We start from the raw sequence: 18,381 nt of genomic DNA, 5'->3' as shown, positions 1-18,381 counted from the left end.
TATCATTTTACTTCGCATTATCACTGAAATCGTATCCAAGAAATTAGCGAAGTCTTTGACCGATTCAATGAGGGAAAACCGGTCCGAAATTAGACCGATGCCGAAGTAAAACGAGGTCTTTTACGTCATCGATTTCATAAAGTGCAGAAGTAAAAGATTATATATAAACCAAAAATTCTACCAGTGAACACACTGCCTAGTTCTTCTTTCATGTATATTTATTTCAGTTTTAGTTTAAGCTGTTTGTATATTTATTTATTTTAATGGAAAAATCGAGGGAAATCATAAGTATTTATCGAAATCAAATGGTGGATTGCCCTACTGAGTCTGTCTTAAGTGTTGTTTTCTTGGGGATCGGTTTCATGGTTTTGTCATGTATGTGTTGTTTCTTCTGTAGAGATGTAGTGTTGTAACATCGATCCAAGGAAAGCTCCATCGTTGATCTGGATGTACAGAAACAGTGCCTACTTAGTCCATCTTATTTATGTTCAAGCGTTTTTCGATTTCCAATCTTGGTGGTAGGAAATTTTTGTCCATCGATCTAATTTGTTCGAGCGATGGATTTTGACATTTTATGATGAATATGAGTTTATATATATGTTTAATATTATATTCCAAACTTTGGTCATACTTAATGGCCGGGTTCACTATGTTGGATGATATATACAGATATAAATTGAGTAGGTCTCTTGTAAGACGGTCTCACGAATCTTTATCTGTGAGACGGGTCAACCCTATCAATATTCACAATAAAAAGTAATACTCTTAGCATAAAAAATAATATTTTTTCATGGATGACCCAAATAAGAGATCCGTATCATGAATTACGACATGTGAGATCGTCTCACACAAGTTTTTGCCATATAAATTACTGGATGGACATATCAAATATTGATATATTAATCAATTTATTTATGCTACATGAGATATATCTCAACTGATGTACCAAAATCTTAGCCACTCTCATATTGCGCGAACAACATGAAAATTAAATTTGAAAGATGAAAAGTGCAATCCTAAAACCAAACAGATTACATGTATCACTCGTGTTCTAAAGTTGTAATAAATACTCAATTGATTAATAGAACAAATAATATTTTCATATATTTACACATGAAACCACTTAAGCAAACTCATTTCAAACAGCTTGTACTTCACCATTTGAATCATCACAGTATGCCATGTAAGACAATGACAGAAGCTCCATGAGCTCCAATTTGTACTCTAGGCCTCTAAGGTAGTGCCCCAGTAGCATACACCTAATTGGAATCGAATGAAAAAAAATTATAATAATGCGAAAACACAAACAATCTCACATCGCATGATGACTGTTGCGCGTTTTCCGCTCGCAAGCGCACGGTTGTTAAGTTTTAATATATGTAAGTAAAGTATCGTTTCCACGAGGAGTGTGTTTGTAAAAATAAATCAGTGCTTGTAATCAAAATAGTCACGACTTTATTTAGAAAAATCAATAGAAGTTTGGTTTGTTTAAAAACAACTTAATTGCGAATAAATAATTAATCTAATCACCGAATGAAGAAATATCAACGAGAGAAAATATCTAGAGGAATGATTTCACTAGGTTTCCACGATAATTATTCCCGACTGAATTTATATTCATTAATTTCAATTATTTAATGGTCGAGAACACTTAATTATTTTATTCCCCCTTTCCCAAGTGTCGAATAAATTGTATTAATCAAACTTCGATCCAAACATCCCTAATAAAAATCTAGGTTTCACTGATAAATGCAAACGATGTTCTCATTAAACCTCGCTAAAGTTATACGCCTTTCGAACGATATAAACATTCAACGATGTGTCTCTAATGATCTTTAATCATAATATCTCTCCCGATATAAACATATGTGAAAAATGCTTTCCTCATTGGTGAGTTAGATGAAGAAATGTTTATGGATGCCCCACCGGGATTTGAAAAAAATTTGGAGGAAAAGTATGCAAATTGAAGAAATCTCTATATAGTTTGAAGCAATCACCACGAGCTAAGTTTGAGAGATTCTCCAGATCGATCAAGAAACAAGGTTACTCACAAAGACAATCTGATCACACAATGTTCGTGAGACATACTAGAAAAGGAAAAATGGCTATATTAATTGTTTATGTAGATGATATAATTCTTACATGCAGTGTTGAGGAAGAAATATCCAGATTAAAGAGAAGCCTTGCATCCGAGTTTGAGATTAAAGACTTAGGTCCTCTACATTATTTCTTGGGCATGGAAGTTGCTAGATCAAGAAAGGTATCTATGTGTCACAGAGGAAAAATGTTTTGGATTTGCTACAGGAAACATGGATGAGCGGATGTAGACCTAGTGATACCCCTATGGATCCAAATCAGAAGTTAGGTTTAGAACAAAAATGAACTCCTGTTGAAAAAGGAAGATATCAGCGCCTTGTGGGAAAGCTCATTTATCTTACACACACAACCTGATATTGCCTTTGTTGTTAGTGTGGTTAGTCAGTTCATGCATTCACCATGTGAAGAACATTTGGAGGCAATACACAAGATTTTAACATATCCCATAAAAAATCTACTTTAGATATTATACTTCCTATGAGGAAATCTTGTCACTTGGAGTAAAAAGCAAAATGTCGTAGATCAAAGCAGTGTTGAAGCAGAATTGAGAGCAATGGCAAATGGATTTCATGAAATATTGTGGCTGAAGTTGGTTCTAGAAGAACTCAAACTAGAATCATAGGTTCCCATGAAATTCTGTGATAACTAGTCTCCAATTAGTATTGTTAAAAATCATGTTCAGCACGCTCGTACTAAGCATATCAAAGTCGATAGACATTTCATTAAAGAGAAGATGGAGAATTGAATCATATGTATATCTTTTGTCACTTTTGAAGAGCAGATTGCCGACTCATTGAGAAAATGACACATCAGACCAAAATTTGAAGACTTCAGAAGCAAGTTGGGCATGACATATATGTTTGCACCAACTTGTTGGAGAGTGTTGAGAAAATAGAAATAAAAATATTTCATATTTTGTAAATATTTATTTCCTAAATACTTAGGGATAAATTTGTATAGTTCCTTTCGTTACTGGATTGGGCAAGAATTAAGCTAAAATACTCTGTATAAATTAGTAGAACTAGAACAATTGAAAATAAGAAAAATTACTGAGAGTTTCAGAATATACTATTGTTCTTCCTAACATGAATTGGCTTTCTGCCATTGTCTTCTTTTGTGTTGTCTACAATGACTTTACAAACCCTCTTCTGAAATGGATGTATGAAGAAAGCAGACATGGTCTACCCCGTTAAAATAACTGTTTCCGGATAGGATTATATTTTTTTTCCTTTTATAATATGTGTGATGCATGAAACACATATTGGTCCTGACATGCTTGTGAGTGGATTTCTTCACTCAGTTCCCGACTTAGCACCTATGATTCCATCTATAGATGAAACTTCTGTGATCGATCCTACTGTTTCTCCTTACGAAACAAGCATCATATTCTTTTATAAAACGTGGGATCCTTGTGGTGCCTTTTCAAACTTCTCTTTGCATCCAATTCAAATGCCTGGTGAAAATGGTGATTTTTCCACATGGCAAAGTGTGGAGCACCATTACCAGGTATCTTTCTTGGTTTATAGCTGTAGTGCCCAAATTCAATACACGTATAACTCATGTATTTATTTAATTATTAAAGCATTTATTTAAGTTTAAATTGAGTTTTAGCCATGCATGATTTATTTAAATGCATTATTTTAAATTAATTATGTTTATGAGATGCACGTTAAAATGTTTCCGAGTTTCATGTTTCAGGCGATTACTCGAGGCGGGATCGAGTAAAAGACCGATGACGATTTTTGGGTACTTTAAAAGTGGTGTATTTTAATTTTTAGTCAAGAATGGGGCGTTTTAGATAATTTATTAAGTTTTAGTATTTTAAAGCCTAAATTATTAATTTAGGGATTTAGAGTTTTAAAACTTTTAAGTTAGCATTGTTTATTTTATCTTGCATATTAGAGAATTTTATAAATGAGTGTGTGTTTAATTTTAATTAAGGAATTGGTTATAGTTAGAGGTGTATTAGCGTTTTTAATTAAATTGATAATTTCTAAATGAGAAAATTTTAGTCCCTAATTATTTCAAAACTCACGCTACACACACACACACACAAAAACGTTTTCACACGCCTCAAACACACACACACATATTTGCAAATCAGTTTTATTATGTTTGAGAGAACAAAACTAGGGTTCTAAGAGAAGAATAGCAGTTGCCCCTTCTTCTGGAAATCCTGCGAGATTTAGTCGAGTTTTCTTCAAAGAATTTAGTGCCACACTCGTCCCGGATCAACCTCGCTTCTTTCTCCGCTTCGGTATCGCTGTTTCGGTAAAGTTTATCATCAAAAAGCACGTATATTCTGTTATTTCTGCATCGATCTCGTCATATTATGTGTCGTGTTATTTTTATGCGTAAAATTTTATATGTGACGTTCGTCGTTTGAGCGGAAATTGGGTTGGATCAGTTTTGAAATAGTTTCTAGATCTGAAAACTCGTTTTTACTATCTTTTTAAATACTGCGACTTTTCGGTCATGATTCTGAGAAAACTTTCAACACAAAAATTGTAGAACTTTTCGATACCTTCGATTTGACAGTAAATTCGAAATATTTGGATAAAAATTGAGTGAGTTATGACGTTTTTCGTGGGACTGCTCAAACTGCGTTTTTCAGAAAATTATGTATTGATGCGTTTTTGAGATTTTATTGTTGCAAGCTTCGTTGGGAATCGACGGGTGATCGTTGCTGCATCTAGGTATGATCAGTATGATGTTGGGTTGTTATTTGACATGTCGTTCGGTGTTGATAGGCACTCGAATACACTAGAAGTCGTAGGAACCGATTTGGTGTCAATTGCCACGTTTTTGAATTGTATGTGTCGTAAGGTGGGCGTCATTGCTTTGGGTGCTTGTATGAAGTTGGTTTGATATTATGGCATGTTAGGATGTGTCTCGAGGTGTCGGTTCATGGTCCGTACGAACAAGTCTAGAATGTAAGCAGGACATGTACAGGATTTTTGTGAGTTCGCGTTCAACGAGAGTACACGGACCCGAACACGGACCCTGGCACGGGGTCCGTGTCTTTGTTTCTTCTTGACTATCCTTTTTGCGAGAGTACACGGACCCCCACACGGACCAGGGCACGGGGTCCGTGTCCTTTCCTTTTGTTGGTACCTTCTTTGCGCACATACACGGACCCATACACGGACCCTGTCCCGGGGTCCGTGTACCTCATATATTGGGGAAAACTTAATCGTTTGTTTTGGGATTTCTTGTGATTGTTTAGTACATTGATTTAAATGAGGTCAATTCCCGAGTGTCTTAGAACGCCTTAAGTGTTGATGGAGTTTGGTGGTGAGCATGTGTACCTACGTCTAAGCAATGCAAGTTAAGCATGTAAATTCATGATTAGTATGTGCAGCAACGGCCCCGGTCGAAGTCCACCGAATCCCTCAACGCCAAGTAAGTATGTTCGACGTGCAAGAAAATATTTTTAAATTTTTGAGATATGCTAAATGTCTTGTGACCAATTTATGAATGAGTTTGGAAGTCGGTGAACGTGGCCGAGGACCTCTCCACCCCGTTAAATCATGAACGGGTTTAGATCGTGATTGGAAAGCGTTAAATCATGAACGTGGAGCAATCAGCCCGTTAAATTATGAACGGGGATCTCATGTATGTGGCAGTGGATACGTCACTGTCATCCCAGTACTGTGGTTTAGTCTGATCAGGCGATTATGATATGGGTCACTTGCTTTGAAACGTTCTCTACGCAAAATTATGAAGTTCATGTATGTTCAAGTATGTACCAGTATGCAAGCATGTTTATGAAAAGTTTTCACGTTATGGCACGTCTATGTAATGTACGTATGTTCAGTTTAGTGCAAGTTCAAGTTTCAAGTACGTAGGTCATATTTTAAAGTTGCATGTGGTTTTATTACGTAATACTCGTTATTTCCAGTTTATACGTGTTGAGTCTTTAGACTCACTAGACTTGATCGATGCTGGTGAGGATGTTTATGAGGAGACATGAGGTGGGGACCAAGGAGCAGGCTTAGACTGAGCGGGAGGCTAAACCCGAGGACCGCCCACTGTTATTTTTACGATTTTTATGCAGTTTAAAATACTCTGATTTGATGTGGGTTACGATGTTTGAAACAAGCATTTTGTCAGCAAATTTTTAATGGTGAACGGACGATGTAGTGACGACCGTATTGCTTTTATTTTCGTATTCCAGAAAATTTTTAATTCTTTCGCAAATTTTAGTAGTAAAAAGTACGGTATGTTACAATAGCAGCAGTAATATTTCCACGCATCTTCTGTAGATTTTTTCTAAGTTTCTCTAATTTGTAGGGACATAAGTTTGTCGGAGTAGATGATCCTGTTGGAAAGAACTGCTTCGAAGACATAAAAAATGCTAAAAGTCCTGAGGAAGCAGCACGACTAGGAAGAAAAATGCAGATGCAACGCCCTGATCTGGTATCACTTAAAGACCCTGGTTACCTTGGACATGTGGTGTTAGCATGAACGCACTTTTTCTTTGTTTTAACTGACATAGTTGATGACCCGGAGATTTCTGCAATAAAATAATTTATTTATTTTTGGATATCAGAACCAAAAATGGTGGAATGTCTACAAGTTAGTGAGACAAACACAATCATATATGTGTCAAAAACTCTACATCAATTATTCCAATATGAAATGTTTCTACAATTCTCTTGATGGATATGACCTTGTGATATTATGGTATAACAAGTTGAATTACTTTTGTTTTAACATGGATTTTTTCCAGTTTCATTTGCTGGTCTGTGAGACTGTTTGATTGGTATGAATGATTTGGGTAGAATACAAAAACTCTGGAGAGAAGCATTTTATGCCAAAACAGTTATTTGATCATATCTTGACGGCTAGGTTCCTGACCAAAATCTATCGTAATTTTTTTCTAGTCTTAGAAAGATGCTTCTGACTGTCAGTGATTGAAGACATCTGCTTATGTATAGGTTTATTCCTTCTGATATACAGTCTTACAACGACGACTATTGAGATGAATATGCAGTGTCTACAAAGTTCTACAATAACTTTCTAACGTGGTTAATCTTGTTTGTAAAGTAAGAATTGGTTCGAATTAGTTGCTAGCAGACACAATTACTCTCGCTTGTGTGGGCTCGAGGAGTGACCTGCCTTATCCAACTTCTCATGTACCAATGCAGGTGAGATCTGATTGGGAATCTATCAAGATCCGTGTAATGTTTTGGGTCCTGAAGTGTAAGTTTTTAACATATTCTAATTTAACCTCGATGTTACTCTCGACTGCTGGATCAGTCCTTGTTGAAGCCTCGCCACACGATATGTTTTGGGGTGGAGGTCGAGATGGCGAAGGGCTAAACTATCTCGGAAGGCTGCTGATGCAGTTGAGATCCGAACTTCTAGCTTATTCATCGTCCGGAGCGATCAAGACGGCTTGTGCACTAGAGGAAAATGAGGTTCAAAAATTGCCATGAAAAATGTGATTCGTGCTCAGGTAACTCGTGATAGCGTTGGGAGTTGCATGTATCCATGCATAGAAGAATTGGCGGTAATAAATCATTATATTGTTCGATGAAAATTACATAATTATCATTTTTGTTTCAAGAATAGGAAAATAAATACAAATATAATTTTGAGTTCATTTCTTGTAAGTTTGAGGAAGGCAAAAACTTGTGTGAGACGGTCTCACGGATCGTATTTTGTGATACTGATATCTTATTTGGGTCATCCATGAAAAATATTACTTTTTATACCAAGAGTATTAATTTTTATTGTAAATATCGATAGGATTGACTCGTCTCACATATAAAGATTCGTGAGACCGTCTCACAAGAGACCTACTATTGGAGGAATATATTCACTTTATTTTTGTGCATTGAGATCCTATATTTTTGTGAACAAAATATAATATTTTTAAAATTTTCTGTCACAAGATATAAATAACTTTATATATAAAATGTTTTTAAAATTAAAAACAAAAATTAAGCTCGTGAAATGTTAATCGTTTTTTATGATAATGAAACTCATGGTCGTCGTAAATCACGCTTGTCCGATAAATTACATTGATTAAATCTGTGTGACAAGCTTATTTGAGAAATTGTTCGCAAAAAATTGGATTCATGACCACCGATCAATCATTTAATTACGTACTGACTCGCGATATGTCAATCTTTGCTCACATAGGAGAACAATCCTAGTTAGAATTTTTGTTCTTTATGTGTAATCAAGGTAAGAAACGTATACATTGCTCAAGTGGTGTAGAATGTATATGTGTGTGTATATATATATATATATATATTAAAGAAAGTGTAGAATGTAGATATTGAGTATTAAAATACATTATATTTTCGAAAAATAAAAATAAAAAAAGAGCCAGTCACAGCTAGCTGTCTACGACTCTTTAAGAGACAACCAATTTGTGAAGCGACATGTCTCCTCATTAATCATCAGAATAATTTATTTGTATATTTAATATTATGAAGTCAAATGTATGAATAAAATAGAAGTTGCCAAATTCACAGCGAGACATAATACAAACCAGGATGGAGATTTTCAAGAAGAATTTAGGATAGATACATGGTCCTATCAGCCACAAACATGTCATTTCTCAATTTCCTTTTTTTAAATTTTAACAATGGTCTTTCCCCTTTAAATTATACTAGTGCACCGACGTACGCAATACGTGCTTGTATAATATTTTTTATAATTAATTTTATTTATAACCTACACCCCAAGAAACAATGACTATATCCGCTGAACTACATATAACTTGCATTAAAGTTTTAACATTTTATTAATATATATAATTATTAAAACAGACCGTGACAGCAAAGTTAGTTACTCTAAGTATCTCAAATTTAATAATATAGTATAGATTATATAATGATGAACACATATATATTTAATGAAGAAGAACGTTCCACAGCTTCTTCGTACCCATTTATTTTTATTGTTAAAGTGTAAACATCAAGAGAAACTGATAAATAAATCTTATAGTCGTATTTGTGTTCAATTTTTTTCATCTCAGTTTTTTTTTTTTTTATTCAAAAAAAAATTTGTATTCTTGAACTCCTAGTTGTTTTCTCAGATGGAATTTTGTAAAAAAAACATTGTAAATATGATAATAATATATGATATTTGAGTACTAAATATTTTAGATATGATACAGCTTTATGATTTTTTATTACTCGATATGTATAAGAAGTATTAGCATCAATGACATGTCTTTTCTCGGAGGAAAATCATTGGAACAAAACATTGAAAATATAGTTTCAATATATGATATTAGAGTATGACGTGTTTCAGATCAGGTACTAATATATGATTTTTGATTACTTAAATATATATACCAAGTATTAATATTGACGACTCGCCTTTTTTGGATAAAAATCGGCACAAAACATTAAAATTGTGATATTAATATATTATATTTCAGTATTAATTTTTTCAGATCTTGTACTAGTATATGATATTTGAGTATACAATCAAGTGTTGATATTAATATAGTTATTCTAATTTTACACTCGAAATTTTATTTTTGTATCAGATCTTAAACAGTTGTTACTAAAATATCATATATCAGTTTCATATTTTCAACATTTTGAACTTAATTTCATCCAAAAAAAAAAAACACACATGTAAGCATAGAGAGTGCATAAACTTTTTTGTAAATCAAGGGTTGTATATTTTGTTTTTGTTTGATAGGATTGAATACAAATACAACTATGCTTATGAGAATTTAAAAGCAAATCTCCCAAAAATAAACTGCGAAAAATAAAATTTTAAATGAATGTAAGAATTATATATTATGTCTATCATGTTGACTTATATGAAAGATGAGACTCAATGTTATTACGTCATTTTCTGCGTTTGATTCAAATTTTACAATTATTAAAATTAAAAATTATAAAATATTTTTCATTTATTATCTCTTCCTTCTGTCATTTTAACTCATGCGATGTCTTAATACGTGTCGATGGACTTTCATATGTCCAGAGTATGAATCCGATACAACTGTGAATTCTTTTAAAATGAATATTAGCTCGACATAAATATTATATTATATTATATCCAACATCAGTAAATTTATTTGGGCCCAAATTATATTAATATGTGCATGGAAACATCAAAAGACCCATGTTTAGTGTTGTCCAAGCATGGACACATGGCTTGCAGTTGCAACGTTTTTTTAATTTTTATTTTTATAAAAATTTATTATAATTTGATCTAAGACATTTCAAAAGCATGAACTTTAAATGATAAGAAGAAATCAGCTAGAATATATATTTATTATAATCATTTTATCCATAAGTGTCGAAGCTTCTCTGCGGCATCCCTCGCAATAAGGGGTACAAAGTGACAACTCCTGTCAAATTTCTCCACAAACTCAGCAACAGTCGAGGCTCATAAACTCCCTCTTTAGTCGCCCTCTAACATCAGCAATAAAATACTTCTCATATAATATCTCCTTGAATCGAGCCCAAGTAAAAGTAGCGATGTCAATACCATGCTCAGCTCCCTCCCACCATAAAGAGGCATAATCTCTATACATGTAAGTAACACACCTCACACGATCAGCATCCCCTATATTCAGATAACGAAAGTGTACCTCGAGTGCACGAATCCAAGCCTCAGCAGCAAAGGAATCGGTGCTGCCAGAAAATTCCTTTGGCCCTAGCCTCAGGAATTGATCATACACGTCATGCTGTGGCCTAGGTGCTTGCTGTAACTACTGTAACTGCTGCTCGAAGAAACGAGTCATCCCCTCTAAGGCACGAGTAGCAGCATCCCCATTAGGTGGCAGGGGTGCATTAACATTCTGATCCTCGGTGGTCTCTGTCTGTCTGTCAAGAGGTGCACGTCTAGGAGGACATTGTATCTGAATGTTTTCCAAATTCTAAGTAACCAACATGCATTTATGTAACGACCATGGGCTATCCCGATCTTGGGCTCCCTCGGGGGCCTTGTCCCATCTTGGGTTCCCACTAGGAGCCTTTTCTCTCACGGGCTTTTCACATGAGTCATTACTCATAGGACTCTCCACACAAGATTGGTGGAGTGATACATCTCAAGTCTCGAACCCATGACCTCCTGGCATAAGTACATTGTTCAAAGAGACTTGGTACCAGTTGGATGGAGTATCTTTCCACATGCGTCATTACTCATAGTGCACCCACCTCAGGCATGACCGTGGCTAGCCCTGGTCCTAGCCGTGCCAAGCCATGCCCCAAAACCGATCACCTAGTTCAACTTGACAGAAATTTGGTTCCAGCTTGTTTGCTACTTGTTGTGCGACGTTTTGGTGGGTGTTCTATGACCTTAGCATCGTGCAAAACAACGCTTGATCATGTACCTAATCATGGCAGCACTTTAAACACATAAAAACATGAATTTGGAACATAAAATCATAAGATTACCACATGTATATGCAATATTACGAAATTTTTTTTTTCAAAAAAACATCATGCTTTTCACGCAACCGTAATTCAACATAAAAAAATGATGTGATAGACGAGAAAAGAGATGTATGACGTGCCTTTGCGTTTTAAACGCGCAAATATTCGATGGCGATGCGAAGAACGGTAGTAAAGAAAACCCTAAGCTGAAATCCTTAAGAAACCGTGGCCTCACCTTGCTGAATTATTCGTGTGTGCGTGTGTGTGCTTGGGGAGGGATTTAAAATATGATGGCGTCTGTGGGGTGTGGGTTGTAGGGTTTAATGAGGTGAAATTGTACTTTAAATACTTAATTAATCTACTAACAAGGACTTAGGTCCATTAAGGGGGTTAATTAGACTTATTAGTGCTTAATTAGAATATTAAAAATAATTTTGTTTAAATAAGTTTGTGAATTTATTAGTTGGGTTGCAAAAACGTTTGTATTTTTGTTGAAAAACCCACACCGATAAAATTTACGTCCCGATATATAAAATCACCTCAAAATCCCTTATTTTCAAAAATATGAAAAGACATCAACCATATTTTAAATAATTAAAAACAATTATTTAATAAAAATATTTTTACATTTTTCAGTCATCGGTTTCCGTTCCTTGATCGCAACTCGAATAATCCTTAAAAATGCATTTTAATGCATGATGACAGTAAAATCTTATTTAACATAAAATCATGCATGTCACAATTATTTTATGCCATTACAATCGTTTGATTAATCATTTTTCATATTTCTTATATTTACATGCAGTTGAATTACGTCGTATTAATTTTGAACCTTACATTTTGGACCGTACATATATAATTATCTATTTGAGTACATGTTAGTTTAATATGAAATTCTTAATTTTAATAAGAAGTATTTACCACGTGTGTGTCTATATATATATATATATTATAATAGTTGAGAAGGATAGAAAAACTGTTTGAAAAAAGACATTAAAATTTCTTTTCTTTTTATCCTCTTCTTCAACACCAAAAAACTTTTTTTTTTCTAACATAATATTATTACATTTTTTATTAAAATTAAGTTCAATAGAAAATAGATTTTTTTGTCATACACAACAACATGTACGAATACATTAATTATAATATTCATAACAAATTAAAATATCCGATATTCATTCTATATATTGATTAAACAATATTTCAAATATCTATTATTTTTGTCAGTTGAACAAGAAAGGCCTTATCGGCGGCTTTCTTGCGATCCCAAATCTCTGACTCCGTTCTTCGTTTTTGATTCGTTCTTCTTCTTTTGGCGTCCTTCGTTTCTTACCATTTAATTCAATTCCTCGTTCCGTTTTTTAAACTTTCGAGGCACCACTTGTCTTATATTTCCCTCTCTCTCTCTCTTAATCTAGACCAATTCTTTGGGTGAGATGAAAAATATAAATGAATAAAGAATATAGAAGAGCTGGGGCTGACGTACTGATTTGGGGTGTGCGAATCATCTATTGATATTGATCAGCTGTCGAGCTTCTTGGGTTTCTTCTATCTGCTTCCAAGATCGAATTGTTGGTCCATTTCTGCAATTTATTGAAGAGTCTGGTTTTGGAAGGTTCATGTTAAGTGGGTTCTTATTTGTTGATCTCCAATTCAGACTTTTTTTGGATTTGGTGCCCCTTTAAGAGATTGAAGTGCGTTTCATCAATACAGAAACTTTAAAGGTTCTCAATTTTTATTCCAGATCTGCGTTTCTCTTTCTTTTTTCTTGTTTTGGTTGTAGTTGGTTCTTTGTGCTCAATCCTTTTACCTTTTACATTTAGAAAGATAAGGGGATATTTAGTTTATTTTCTGTGATTGTTGTTCTTTTACGCGTCTTTCTTTTTATAAAGTTTATTGATAGACAAGGGCTAATTGGAAGTTTGTGTTTTTTTTATAGGTTGGATTTGAAGCTTATTCTTCTACCCCTGTATTGAATACAAGGCTGAATTTTTCCCTATGAATGAGTGTATTTTTCTTGGATAAACTGGATAATATCGTCATCAATTTATGTGTATTTTCCGGGTTGGATATAGGATTTAGGGAAACTTAAGAATCTTTTGGAGGATTTTGGACTTGGATTTTTGAGACGGATCCAGTTACGGAGAATAGGGAGTGTGACTGCCTGGCTGGTCTGGAGTGCATCCTGAATGTAATCAGGGCCCTAAGGATGGGGTCCTGCTTGTCTGGTGAAAGCAGGGGCAGCCCTCTTCCTGGTTCTCCTATTGGAGTTAGAAAGAGGAAGGGGTCGAAAAGGAGACTCGGGTCTCGAAATTCATCCTTTGATTTTAGGGCAGAAGAACGACTTCATCGGACGCCTGGGCGGCTGTTCTTAAATGGTTCGAGTGAGATTGCTTCACTGTTTAGCCAGCAGGGCAAGAAAGGAACCAATCAAGATGCCATGATTGTTTGGGAGGTTAGCTCATTCTTTCCTTACCTTGATGCTTGTGATTAAGGATAAATGAGAAGGATAAAATCTACTGTGATTTGATGTATTATGGGATCTCTGGTAATTTTGTCTTTAACTTGAGAGATCAGCCATAACCTTTTTTTTTGTGCTGTTCAACCATATATTTTCTGTTAAAATAAAATCACAGCACTGAATCGTTTACCAATTTTTTTTTTCAAATGTTCATTTGTCATTTGTCACCTTTTGACAATGTTGTACTCAGCTGAAAACTGCTTATGCTTTTTATTTTTTTTAATACATTTTTTGTTAGAAATGATCATACACGCTCTCGTTTATGACTGTGGGTCCTTAAATCTTCCAATGCTAAGTAATTTTCCACAACTTAGTGAGTTTCAAGGTTATTGTACACGATAGATTCACGGTTGCCATTTCTTTATTTGTGCTTTACTTCTATTCATTACTAAGCCTTGGGGAAATATATATTGACTGAATCAATAAATTTGGATGTTCATTTCTGTTCGAACACGCCACAGTTAACAATGAGCTATTGAAACCACTTTCTCAGAAGCTCAAACTTGTAGGAGATTTCCCAAGCAATAGGATTTACACTTTTAAACCCCCCTTTCCCCTGACTTGCAAGTCAAAAATTGGGGAATATGTGTGGTATTATGTAAATGTTGATTGTATATTGTTGTGCACGAAAATTTTAGAAAATGTTGTGACCCATGGTTCTAACATTTAATTAATACAGTTTTTCCAGTACTACGAGCTCAAAAGAGGTGGCTAGCTCTGTAGTTTTATACTTTTAACAAATGGTCAAATTGTTGTTACTTAATTAAAAGTTATCGCTTGTTTTGGTGGTGGAAGTCAAATATTTTATGCCATACAAAAGCCCAAACACTAAGTTTCAATTGCTCAACTAGTAAAGACAATTGTTGCCTTCCAACAATCTCATTCTTCATAATTGCACCAATTGCGACTCAATTGGAATTGAGCATATAATCTTGGCTTTGATATCAATACACAGAGCTTTAGCGCTTTACTAAAATTCAAGTTCTCGATCTTACAAATACCTATTCGTGTTACGTGTTTGGAACCTGAAGGAGAGACCCAAGTGTCAAGATGCCAACCTTAAGGGCTTGTTAAATTAGTAGTATGACTTTTGCGAGGTAGCAGAAGAAGATATATGCTTATTTTTATAAGCTTGTGACAAGTTTGATGGTTTTGTTTTATCACATCCAAGTTGGAATCTGATAATAATGTTCACTATAACCAATGTTGTATCTTTTTGTACAGATAATTTTTTATCATTGTAAGTTTTCCTTTCTCTGATTTTTTATGAGATTTGATATCCAGAATTTTGGCTCGAGAACAGACACGGTTTTCTGTGGGGTTTTTGATGGGCATGGTCCTTACGGTCATTTGGTCGCAAAGCAAGTTCGAGATGCTCTTCCTCTTAAGCTAAGTGCGCACTGGGAAGTTAATATAAAAAGCGATGAAGTTCTTAGAGAGGTCAGTTTAAATACTGCTGGTAGTTTATGCTCTGAAGAAAATTCCTTTGTTTCTGCTGATGAGGAAGCTAGAGCTTCCATTGATGTTGACGAAACTGGAAAGACTTCAGAGGTCTTTCAGACATTGAAAGATTCTTTCCTGAAGGCTTTTAAGGTTATGGATAGGGAATTGAGAATGTATGCGAGTATTGATTGCTTCTGCAGTGGAACAACGGCTGTGACTCTGGTGAAACAGGTACAACTTGATGATTAGAAGTGATTCTCGATAATGTTTTCGATGTATTATGCAATTAATATATTTTTCTGTAGGGCGGGGATCTTGTTATTGGAAATGTTGGGGACTCTAGGGCTGTGTTGGGTACGAGAGATGAAAATAACGCACTTGTTGCAGTCCAATTGACTGTTGATCTCAAACCTAATCTTCCAGGTAAGGACTCTTTCTCTTTCCCATGATATTGGTTATATATTGGTTGAGACTGTCATGAGTTTATGAAAAATTGTGCTGTCCAATTGGCGTTATGAAAATTTGGTAAGGCTCTTTCTCTTTTCCCATCTGACTCCAAATTTTCAGCCAATTCTCCTACAAAAATTGTGCACTTTGGAATTTTTGTAGAGTAGACTTGAAAAAAATAATTTTGTAAATCCACAGTTCTCCCGTTTATCTTCCCAGTTCAATTACTAGCATCCTTATCTTTATACTCATTGGATTTTAGTGGAGATGTCAGTACAAATACCAAGTTTTTAACACTTATATTTTGATTAATATCGAATTCCTCTATAACATGATTGGAGTGATAGTCATCCTGGCTAAGTGGAAACTCTTTTTGTTGCCTTAATAGCTAGATGTGTATGAGGTACTGGAAAAGTCGGTTATCATGGAATTTGGGCAATCTAAATCGCGAGAGATATATAATTTTTTTGTCTTATTTCATGATCTGTCACCTTTAATACTAAACTCTGAATTAATCAAAGCATTTAAGATAAGGTTGATATCAGGCCCTCATTATTGATTCTATCTACACCTCTGTTACAGCTGAAGAAGAGAGGATACGCAAATGTAAAGGACGCGTTTTCTCCCTTCAGGATGAACCTGAGGTATCCAGAGTGTGGCTGCCAAACAATGACTCTCCTGGCCTTGCTATGGCACGCGCATTTGGTGATTTCTGTCTCAAGGACTTTGGTCTTATTTCGGTGCCCGAAATTTTTTACAGGCGCATCACCGATAAAGATGAGTTTATAGTATTAGCAACTGATGGGGTAAGGACTAGTGTTTTATTCCCCCAAATGCAGTATTCAATTTTGTATCTACTTCTAGGGTCATCTTATGATCTCTTTATTTGTTTTCTTCGTGTCCTGTCCTGTTCACCATCTTTTTTTTTGTTGCGACTTTCCTGTCTAGTTTCTTTAGATGTCCCATTTTTTCTGTCTACTAGTGCTCCACTTGGAGTTTTTTACCATCGATTGACCTTTAATCGATTACAAGATTATTTCTAAAGAGCTGCTTTTGTGCTATATGCCTTGGATTAAAATGATTGAATTGGTTATAACTGATTTTATTATTGTAACACAAGGTTGTATTCTATATTATTTAATGATATTTTATTTTACTTTTAATAAAGGTAAAAGTTTGACCTAATTTGTACGTGTATTGTAGATATGGGATGTTCTTTCGAACCAAGATGTGGTGGACATTGTCGCTTCCTGCCGCACACGTTCACACTCGTCTCGAACTCTTGTGGAGTCGGCAGTGAGGTGTTGGCGTTCCAAGTATCCAACTTCTAAGGTCGATGACTGTGCTGTTGTTTGCCTTTTCCTTGACTCAAACGAGACCGTACTTTCGACATCCAAATCCAAGGAAAATATCCCATCACCCGAAACCAGTCCAACCGGATTGAACCGTTCTGGTACAGTCAGAACTGGGAATGAGGCACTTGAATCAGGAGATGGGGAAGGTCCGGAAGCAGCAGCAGAAGGTGACCAAACGGGGAACATCGGAACGGGAAGAGAGTGGTTGGCTCTCGAAGGCGTCTCCCGCGTAAACACGCTGCTGACCTTGCCCAGGTATGTGCCCGGCAAAGAAGACAAAAAAGAGACTAAAGCTAAGAAATAAAGGTGGCATTCTTTCATCTATTTACTTTATTAATATGTATTTTTTCCCCCTAAATGATTTAAGATCTTAGGACCATTTGTAATATTCATGATATTTTGTGTGTGATTTTGGGAGGGATTGAGAGTTGGACCCGACTAGTATTAGAGCGTCTGGGGAATGGTCCTTTCTTTCTGTTTTGTGTGGTTAGAATCGGAAATTTTGTAGCATCCAACTCTTCCCTCTGCTCATTCAAATTTGTGTGTTCATCGACCTGTCGACATTGTCGTCCACCTTATCATATTTTTATATTATTATCGTGTTGATAAAATAATTGCGGTTCAAACTTTCATTTTTAGTCATATTTTAATGCCTTTTACCAGTTTCAGTTATGTAATGTTTCTGTCGCTATGGGAGTTAAATCTAGCGGCTTCTTTCGAAATACATTTTATTTTTATTATTCATAAATTGTTTGGTTTTCTAATATCATCACTATTGACGTCTTATATAGTTATATTGTATGCACCTCTTTCGATCCACGACGACTCGATAAAACCCATATTTCATTTTTGCTTTGAGTTCTTGAAGACTAATATAACCGAGTGTTTTTAGGCATGATATGCATATAAAGTGTGTAATGTGTTGTAACAATCTATGTAAATATAAAACTATATTCTAATGTGATCTCTGATATTAAATCATAATTGATCTCTGATATTAAATCATAATTTATTATCACAAATTATCTTTTGTTAGTTAAAACTATAAACAAATATATCATTAATTTTCTTTCTATTCTCTCGTTATGTTTTATGTGTTCGATTGCCCATAGTTGAGACATCCGTTCTGTCCATAATTGGGTCATTTGTAAACTTC

General features: G+C 34.9%; 2 protein-coding genes across 3 annotated transcripts; both read left to right on the top strand.

Annotated features, from left to right (window-relative positions):
- The first annotated feature begins 2,544 nt into the window (after window positions 1-2,544).
- Window positions 2,545-7,714, top strand: LOC142524066 (riboflavin biosynthesis protein PYRR, chloroplastic-like). The gene is made up of 3 exons (XM_075627803.1): window positions 2,545-3,603; window positions 6,391-6,516; window positions 7,248-7,714. The coding sequence occupies exons 1-3, from the start codon at window positions 3,343-3,345 to the stop codon at window positions 7,536-7,538; spliced, it is 678 nt and encodes a 225-aa protein (XP_075483918.1). The 5' UTR covers window positions 2,545-3,342; the 3' UTR covers window positions 7,539-7,714.
- Window positions 7,715-12,675: 4,961 nt separating this feature from the next.
- Window positions 12,676-17,887, top strand: LOC142524092 (putative protein phosphatase 2C 33). Of its 2 annotated transcripts, none has more exons than XM_075627829.1 (6): window positions 12,676-13,183; window positions 13,535-13,914; window positions 15,265-15,654; window positions 15,729-15,846; window positions 16,453-16,676; window positions 17,074-17,887. In XM_075627829.1, exons 2-6 carry the CDS (start codon window positions 13,669-13,671, stop codon window positions 17,527-17,529), a joined length of 1,434 nt encoding a protein of 477 aa, XP_075483944.1. In that variant the 5' UTR covers window positions 12,676-13,183; window positions 13,535-13,668; the 3' UTR covers window positions 17,530-17,887. The 2 variants fall into 2 exon arrangements, with proteins under 2 accessions (XP_075483944.1, XP_075483943.1); XM_075627828.1 differs by having other exon boundaries at window positions 13,399-13,914.
- The last annotated feature ends 494 nt before the right edge of the window (window positions 17,888-18,381 follow it).

This window comes from Primulina tabacum, chromosome 14 (genome assembly GCF_025594145.1).
Source record: "Primulina tabacum isolate GXHZ01 chromosome 14, ASM2559414v2, whole genome shotgun sequence".
Taxonomy (NCBI): Eukaryota; Viridiplantae; Streptophyta; class Magnoliopsida; order Lamiales; family Gesneriaceae; genus Primulina; species Primulina tabacum.
The sequence above is the reverse complement of the archived record's forward strand: the minus strand, read 5'-3'. Positions and strand labels throughout refer to the sequence as shown.

Bases quoted from the DNA above. Each gene is read 5' to 3' on its own strand.
- LOC142524066 (XM_075627803.1), top strand. From the start codon at position 3,343: ATGCATGAAACACATATTGGTCCTGACATGCTTGTGAGTGGATTTCTT. The intron at 3,604-6,390 runs GTATCTTTCTTG...TCTAATTTGTAG, and splicing joins GTGTGGAGCACCATTACCAG to GGACATAAGTTTGTCGGAGT. The intron at 6,517-7,247 runs GTATCACTTAAA...GTACCAATGCAG, and splicing joins AGATGCAACGCCCTGATCTG to GTGAGATCTGATTGGGAATC.
- LOC142524092 (XM_075627829.1), top strand. From the start codon at position 13,669: ATGGGGTCCTGCTTGTCTGGTGAAAGCAGGGGCAGCCCTCTTCCTGGT. The intron at 15,655-15,728 runs GTACAACTTGAT...ATTTTTCTGTAG, and splicing joins CTGTGACTCTGGTGAAACAG to GGCGGGGATCTTGTTATTGG. The intron at 16,677-17,073 runs GTAAGGACTAGT...CGTGTATTGTAG, and splicing joins TAGTATTAGCAACTGATGGG to ATATGGGATGTTCTTTCGAA.